General features: G+C 48.6%; 3 protein-coding genes across 3 annotated transcripts; 1 reads left to right on the top strand and 2 right to left on the bottom strand.

The window, feature by feature from the left end:
* The first annotated feature begins 1,322 nt into the window (after window positions 1-1,322).
* CHC_T00007052001 (hypothetical protein) lies at window positions 1,323-1,517 on the top strand. The gene has a single exon (XM_005710918.1). The coding sequence runs from the start codon at window positions 1,323-1,325 to the stop codon at window positions 1,515-1,517; it is 195 nt and encodes a 64-aa protein (XP_005710975.1).
* A 243-nt stretch (window positions 1,518-1,760) lies between these two features.
* On the bottom strand, window positions 1,761-2,081 carry CHC_T00007051001 (hypothetical protein). Its single transcript, XM_005710917.1, has one exon. The coding sequence runs from the start codon at window positions 2,079-2,081 to the stop codon at window positions 1,761-1,763; it is 321 nt and encodes a 106-aa protein (XP_005710974.1).
* Window positions 2,082-2,390: 309 nt separating this feature from the next.
* On the bottom strand, window positions 2,391-2,684 carry CHC_T00007050001 (hypothetical protein). Its single transcript, XM_005710916.1, has one exon. It carries the CDS (start codon window positions 2,682-2,684, stop codon window positions 2,391-2,393), a length of 294 nt encoding a protein of 97 aa, XP_005710973.1.
* Window positions 2,685-7,119: the final 4,435 nt, after the last annotated feature.

The following is a 7,119-nucleotide window of genomic DNA, read 5'->3' as shown; positions in this document are numbered from 1 at the left end:
CGTTCATATAACTGTACCGCAACCATGAGACCGTTACTATTATCTTGCAAGTTTCGCTGCCGCAACGCGGCCAGATGATACATTGCACGGGGATCTGCGTCCTTCGCGATTGCGTCTTCGTATAGTTGCGTAGCATGTTTCACGTCTCGGGAAACCCCGTCAGCGCCGTTCTCAAGAATTTCCGCCCAAATGATCAATGCGTCAATGCTACCACCTTTGGAGACTGACTGTTGAAGCAGTTCGACCGCCCTTCGAGAATCAGGAGAGACTCCTGGGGCTCCTTCCCTCAAGAGACGACCGAGACGATATAGCGCTGGAACAAAATCCGTCGTGGAGATTAATTGCTCGTAGAGACTTTTGGCTCGGATTGAGTCCTTTTCAACGCCTGTATCCCCATCCTGATTGGGTGGTCTCCCCTCTTCAGTCAGAACGGCAAGGAAGTAACGAGCTTCATGGCACACCTCTTCGTTTTGACATAACATTGCTTCTTCTAAAAGTTCCATTGAACGCTTCCCCCGGACCTTTACATCGCCCCTCATTAGCAAGATGCCAAGATTTAACATTGCCTCTGGGTGGCTCTCTTCCTTAATAAGCCGTTCATAGATCTCTACCGCACGTTCCTTATTTACAGAAAAGCCCAGCTTTCCTTCCTCGTAGGCGACAGCTAAGTGAAACACAGATTCCACTCCGACATCTCCCATCGCGATGGCTCTTTCCAGAAGCTCTTCAGCATACAATTTATCTTGCGGGACTTCGTTCGCCCCGTATAGCACAATGCCAGCCAATACGACCATGGCGTTTGTGTGGCTACCCTCTTCGGCCGCTCGCTGTAGTAATTCCACTGCTCTTGGTACATCCTTGCTAACAACGTCACCGCCCCGAAGCAACCACAATCCAAAATTGTGCATGGCATGAGGATCGCTCCCTGCGGTTATAGCCTGCTGATAAAGCTCTGCTGCACGTTTCATATCTTCAGGGGAGGCATGATCTCCTGCTTCGAGTAGAACGGCCAAGTTGTTCACTGCGGGTGGGTATTCACCTTCGTCGATGGCCATCTGATACAAGACTCGCGCTCGTTCCACATCAACTGGTACACCTATGGCCCCATCTTCGCAGAGAATACCTAATATGTTCATAGCTTCTACATCTTTCGCCTGTGATATGCATTGCTCCAGCAGAGCAACAGCTCTCGGCGGGTCTGGGCTAACCCCGAAAGCTCCGTGCGTAAGCTGCTGAGCGAAATTCTTCATCGAAAACACATGGTTCATAGCCACGGCGCGCTCGTACAGCTCTCTTGCATAAACGGGATCGGGATCTAAGCCATGTGCACCTTCATCCATCAGCAGGGCCAACCTACCAAGTGCCTCGAGAGAGTCGTAGAGACGAACTGCTTCGCTGAAAAGATGTTTTGCCCGGCTTGCGTCGGCTCCTTGTCCGGCAATTCCGCGCTGATACAGGATACCCAGTCGCAGCATTGCGCTCTCATTAGGGCGGACCTTGATAAGCTTCTCATATAAACTTGCCGCTCTGCGCTCGTCTTGGAGACCACCAACAGCACTGGATTCCAGCAAAGAAGCCAAGCGGAGCACAGCGGCGGAGTCGTCTCGGTTCCCAATCGGATCTTCAATTGCGCTCTCCAACAGAGTGACTGCGAAGCGCAAATCCTCCTCAATGCCTGCAGCACCATATACGTGCAAGTCAGCAAGCCGTACGCACGCATTACCCGCCCTCCGATAGTCATAGTCCGTTTCGATGACAAGCTAATAGAGCTCTGCTGCACGGGGTATATCATGCACGGCCGCGTCCTTGCTCATTTCATACAGCAACGCTAGGCGATATATAGATCCGAATGGTTCATCAGAAAGGAACGTGCCGGAAACATCGTCGCCAAACACACTCAGACAGATAACATCTTCAATTAGCGATCTTGAGCGATGCAAGTCGCGATCGACGCCCCAGCCGTCTGCCAATATAATAGCGAGGTTTATCTTGGCTGTGCTGTTGACAGAGGTTTGGATGGCTTCCTCGTAAAGCGCAATGATGCGCGCAGGCTCACATGCATCTTGCTGAGTCAAAAGCATTGCCAGTTCGGTCATATGGCGGGCATCAGGGACACTGGAGATTTTTTCTTCCAGGTCGGCAATCCGGTCAGTACGCTTGACCTGCTCCTCCGGGCTCAGAGCGTCGCATATCCAAGGCGATCTCATGGATGGCAGACTTGTGTTTCCGGTCAAGACACGAGGTGCCCCAGCGCTGTCACAGAGCAGTATGCTTTTCAGGTACGGCGGTGGGTCCAACGGTATATTGGTTTGGTCAGGGAGTTTTGAGGGTAGATAAGCAGAGTCAGACAGCACTCTCTCCGAACTGTATGTAGTTTCACCATGTGATGATCAATGCAGCTTGTGCCTGCGGTTTCTGGCGGCCCTCTGAATTGATGCATGGGAGACTGTCGACGGAAAGACATGCATTGTTACCTCGGGTGCCTTGCGATAAAAGTGATTGGCTCTCTTGGAACAAGAGACTTTTTTGAGGCGCGAGGATGATGGAGAAAGACGAAAGGGCCACTCCCCGTACATCGTAGCGTGAGCGTGCACCGAAGACAAACACCTTGTTTCAGACGTCGATGTCGACAGACTCAAGGCAACCTGGACACCTCCACTGGCTCTTTGACGTGTAATCTTCATCTGCGGAGAGTGGACGAAGTGCCGGTGTCCCATCTTGGATGCAAATCTACCTGATCCAAACCTGATCTAAATGCACAAGGATTAGGTTAATGTCACACGTGTACGTTTTCTGATCAAACCGTACAGTATGTACTTTTTGACTGGCAGCAGAAATTCCATCTTCAAGACAAATTGTATAAATTACTGCTCGCTCCGTCTCACGCACCAAGCTCTTATATCTTGAGCAGCATGATACAATCTTCCTTATCGTTTTTAAAGGGAAGAATGCGTGTATACTTCAGCCGTTTCCCCTCCTAGAAACAAGTTCGTTTCCCAAACTTCAAAATACTGTACCTACTGGATACCCTAGTGTTTATCCGACCGGAGCTTGTCCTCATATGAGGACAGCTCTTTTTATTGCAAAAATGTATAATTTAAATTGAGCAATCAAAAAGCTTCCTAGAACACTATTTCCTTAACGTGCTTGTTTTCGGCAGTAGCGTCTCGCAGAAAGCCGGGATAGCAGCTTTGAATACGTAGAAAGATAACTCAATCTGCAATGTATTGCAGATTGAGTACCTAGTTCCCTTTTTAAACTGGCGTTTTGGTTTCGAAGTTATTTTTCATCGGTTTGAAGGTGGTTTAAACAAGCTTCTTCTCCAGACATATCTAAAACGACCAGGAAGAACATGCAATTCTCACAAAGTTCTTTCTAGTCCCAAGGCACAACTCAACTGCGGTGGGGAGGTACATTTTTCTTTCTTGTCGAGCGCAAGTCAAGAAAAAAAAAGTCGACAAGTGTCCTCATATGAGAAAAATGGTCCGATAGACAGTAGACTGAGACATTGTTCTCGCATTTCTACGCATTCGATTTCACTCTTTCTCTGCTTCAGGAGAAAGTGTGCAATTTTACATTCTATTTCAAGTCAGCTTCCCTTCATTTTCAGTACGTAGCTCAATCTCTCACCAGTCACTGTTGTACTCTGCCTTTGCAATATGCGGATGTCAACGACATAGTCTCTTCATTATTATCTATTAGCTTGATTTTAAAGTGGGGACAACGTCCATCTTATCCACACTGAACCTAGAGCAACGATTTCGGCCCTTCGTCAAATGGAATGTTGCTCTTTCTCATATACCGTAGATACCCGACCGTCCGAGTGAAAATTGTAGGTGTCCTTCCGCCACACTCAACATTGGCAGAGACAAGTCCGACCAATACCGGTCTACCCATGTTATCATACTTCAGCAACGGTCCGCCCGAGTCAGAGTCACAAGGACCAGCCCCTGCCCTGCCGGCACAAGTCATCTTCCACGACAGCCACACAGGTTGTCTCAGCCTCGCATATTGCTTTTTGCATTCTTTAAATGGCACCATAGATACCTCAGTCTTGTGCAAGATTTCATCAAGAGGCGCGAAATGACCATTTCTTCCTCGCGATTTTGCGCCGTAGCCTGCCACTATCGCATTGCCAACCAGTCGCGAGGAGTCAATGTTCACGCGAACAAACTTTGATCCCACCGGAGCTGGCGTTCCCAGTTTGACGAATGCAATGTCACGGTTATATCGAAAGTGACGAGGGCCGTTTTGTCTGGGTTTGATGATTTTCTCAATTTCAATTTCGACCCCATTGCCTCCCATTTCGGCACCGAGGAACGCCCTGTTGTAGAGAATGCCCGATTCGCAGTGAGCAGCAGTAGCGACCCAATACTCGGATATGAGAACCCCAGAGCAAAAGAGGGCGGCGCCGTTCTTTCCTTCGGCGAACCTCCAATACAGACCGACCATATAAGGGGCGAGATTGCTGGAACGAGTTCCGCCAATGATCCGAGATGAGGAGTCCTCGGACAGTTCTCTGCTGCGTACTGAAGTATCTTGTAATAATCTGGGTCGGTCGAGAAGTCTCCGGTTGTGCGGCACAGGAGGATTCAGACGGTACCCAGAGTCTACGCTGGTGGGGATGCAGTTAGTGGACGACAAACAGCATGCGAATGTGAGCAGGACAAGGACTGCCACCGTGGAAGACGAATGATTGTGCATGTTGAAAGAGAATTCCGAGAGATTGGTGAGAAAGGAACCAGAAGGTTGCAAGGTAAGTGACTGTAGGTGAAGGGCAACTCTACTGAGATAAGTTATCCGTATATATAGAGGGAACTTGCCTACCACTTTTGTTCTGTCCAAACCTTAGTTGGCCTGTAGTTCGTGTGTGTAATAGGACCATCATGCATAATTGTAAAAATAATATCATTTTCGGTTACATATTAAAACGCAAAGGTAGTGAAGGAGTACGTAAGGCACTATACTGATACGACAAGTCGGCAGTAGGTGAGCATCGCTAGTCATCATTCAATGTGTAAATGCCGGGCTTGTAATTATTGGGCTCACTAGTTCTGAATACAGCGTTTCGGGAGTCTGTGTCCTGAGCGCTTTCGGATGCAGTGCTACGTATGTATCGCCTAACGACCATCCCGTAGACTGAGTCCTTTCGTATTGTAGTTAAAGGAATCCCCCGTTGCTGACAATCATGGGATTTGGGTGTTCAGTTTAAATTGGGATAAGTAAAAATCTTGAGCTTGGGAAATGCGTGGATCACATCGCAACTGGCAAATCAAGCCGATGTGAAGGTTCTGAACTGAGATAAAACTACGTGTGCTGTGTCCAAACACATAATGCATCGTTTTTCCCTTTGATGAGGTGGACACCAAGCTACCCCGCCTCTAGTAGGGGCCAGATGCATTACACGTGGACCTACTGAGCTCTGCTTCTGACGCACTGTGCGTTACCCTTGGGTACTACGCTAGCCTAGTGCAGTCATCATACCGTACAATGAATTGGAAGGGACAAATCCCCCTAAAAAGTGAACAGGCTTTCTTCGCCAATAGGACAAATGTACACGGCGATTCAAAATCGGACATCATTGAGTTGCACTTGCTTCTACGCTGTATCATTCTGGATGAGACGGAGAAAGAATCTGTGCTGTAAGTTCGGGCCCTCTCTCCCTTGGTCCACCCAATATGTGTTTTAGACAATATCTGATATGACCGAGTTAGAAAAATAAAAACACATACTATGACAGCGGCTAGCCTTTTCCAGGAGCCAACGCCGATGTCATGCTCTGCTGTCTGGGGGGTTTGCTTTGGAATAGTACGCGAGAGACAGGGGCTCGAGAGCAGCTTTGGAAGATGCCATGTGGAAGCGTCATCGCATGTGCCTCTCCCCTGGTAGGAGTATGAACGCACGAAGAACATTGTAAGCCTTACAGAGGAGGCTCATCACGTGTCGGGCGACCAAATGCTAACTGCCGCCGTCGCATGACTTCGCTTTGCTTTTGGGGATTAGATGAGAGTATGCCGAGCGAGCATACGATACGCAACAAAGTTTAGAAACAGGTCCGGACAAAGTCTATACGTATCATGCACCGGTTGACTTTTGTGAGAGCTTCTGTGACAATTCTTCTACGCTACAGCTCGGAACTGGCCGGATATCAGCAGAAGGTGTCGATATTGCAGCGCGCAATGGCGTGGTAGTGGTGTACCCCCCCTTCTAGGGGAGGAGGCTCCAAGAAGGCGTCTCTGGTGCACGCCAAGGGACTAGCAGGGGGCTCTAGAAAATCCGCCAGAGACGATGGATTACAGAATTCAGTATTTCAGAAATATTAAACTGCACTGGGTTTACACTGCAAGCGGAAAGTGCACCGCAGAAATGCGTTGATCATGCAGTCCCACGCTCTTCAAGCAGATCCTATGGGGTCGCGAAATCAGAGGCGAGGAAAGCTCGGCGATTTGTTTGCGAAAGTCTGAAACGGTTTTGGGAGGAGGAGTTGGTTTTCTTTCTAGTCGCCGCTCTATTCCAATAATAGCCGTATTGCCAGAACCTTAAAACGCAGTTTGGGGTGAGGACAAACCGCTAGGTTTGTTTAACTTCGCGTGGAGTCTGTCATAGAGGCCAACATTCCGACCAAAGGACAAGCGACTCGATTCCCTTTCCCACCTCATGCATGAAAACATTCTCTGCAGGGTTTTTGACCCCTGATGATAGCAGCATAGTGATATGCAACATTTCAGTGGATAATCGAGGAAATTCCTTCACGAGAAACTTCCGAATGTAGTTTTGATGTTCCTTCTCCAAGCATGGGCCTTATTTCTGTCTCGTGACTATGTTCTTCACAGATAAATGGCGATCGATTTCCATAGTAGGAGGCTCCGCTGATGCAGTTTGGACTCGCGAGGACGGTCTCGTCCGGACCTGCATGTCACTGTTTTTCTTCAGAAAATGAAGAAGAACAACTCGTACTGAGACTCAAGGAAAGGCAGATTAGAGAAGCCATGCAGCGACACATTTTCTAGAGGAAGACGCAAGAACGGGGGGGGGGGGGGGGGGGGGGGGGGGGGCAAAAAAAAATTCCCCTTTTTTTTTTTTCCCAAAAATTTTTAAAAAAAAAAAAGCCCCTTTGCC

The sequence above is a fragment of the Chondrus crispus genome, genomic scaffold (genome assembly GCF_000350225.1).
Source record: "Chondrus crispus Stackhouse genomic scaffold, scaffold_6, whole genome shotgun sequence".
NCBI classification, from domain to species: domain Eukaryota; phylum Rhodophyta; class Florideophyceae; order Gigartinales; family Gigartinaceae; genus Chondrus; species Chondrus crispus.
Note: the sequence above shows the minus strand (reverse complement) of the source record. Positions and strands in the feature narration are given on the sequence as shown.

Coding starts and splice junctions, on each gene's coding strand:
- CHC_T00007052001 (XM_005710918.1), top strand. CDS start 1,323: ATGTGCACCTTCATCCATCAGCAGGGCCAACCTACCAAGTGCCTCGAG.
- CHC_T00007051001 (XM_005710917.1), bottom strand. CDS start 2,081: ATGCTTTTGACTCAGCAAGATGCATGTGAGCCTGCGCGCATCATTGCG.
- CHC_T00007050001 (XM_005710916.1), bottom strand. CDS start 2,684: ATGAAGATTACACGTCAAAGAGCCAGTGGAGGTGTCCAGGTTGCCTTG.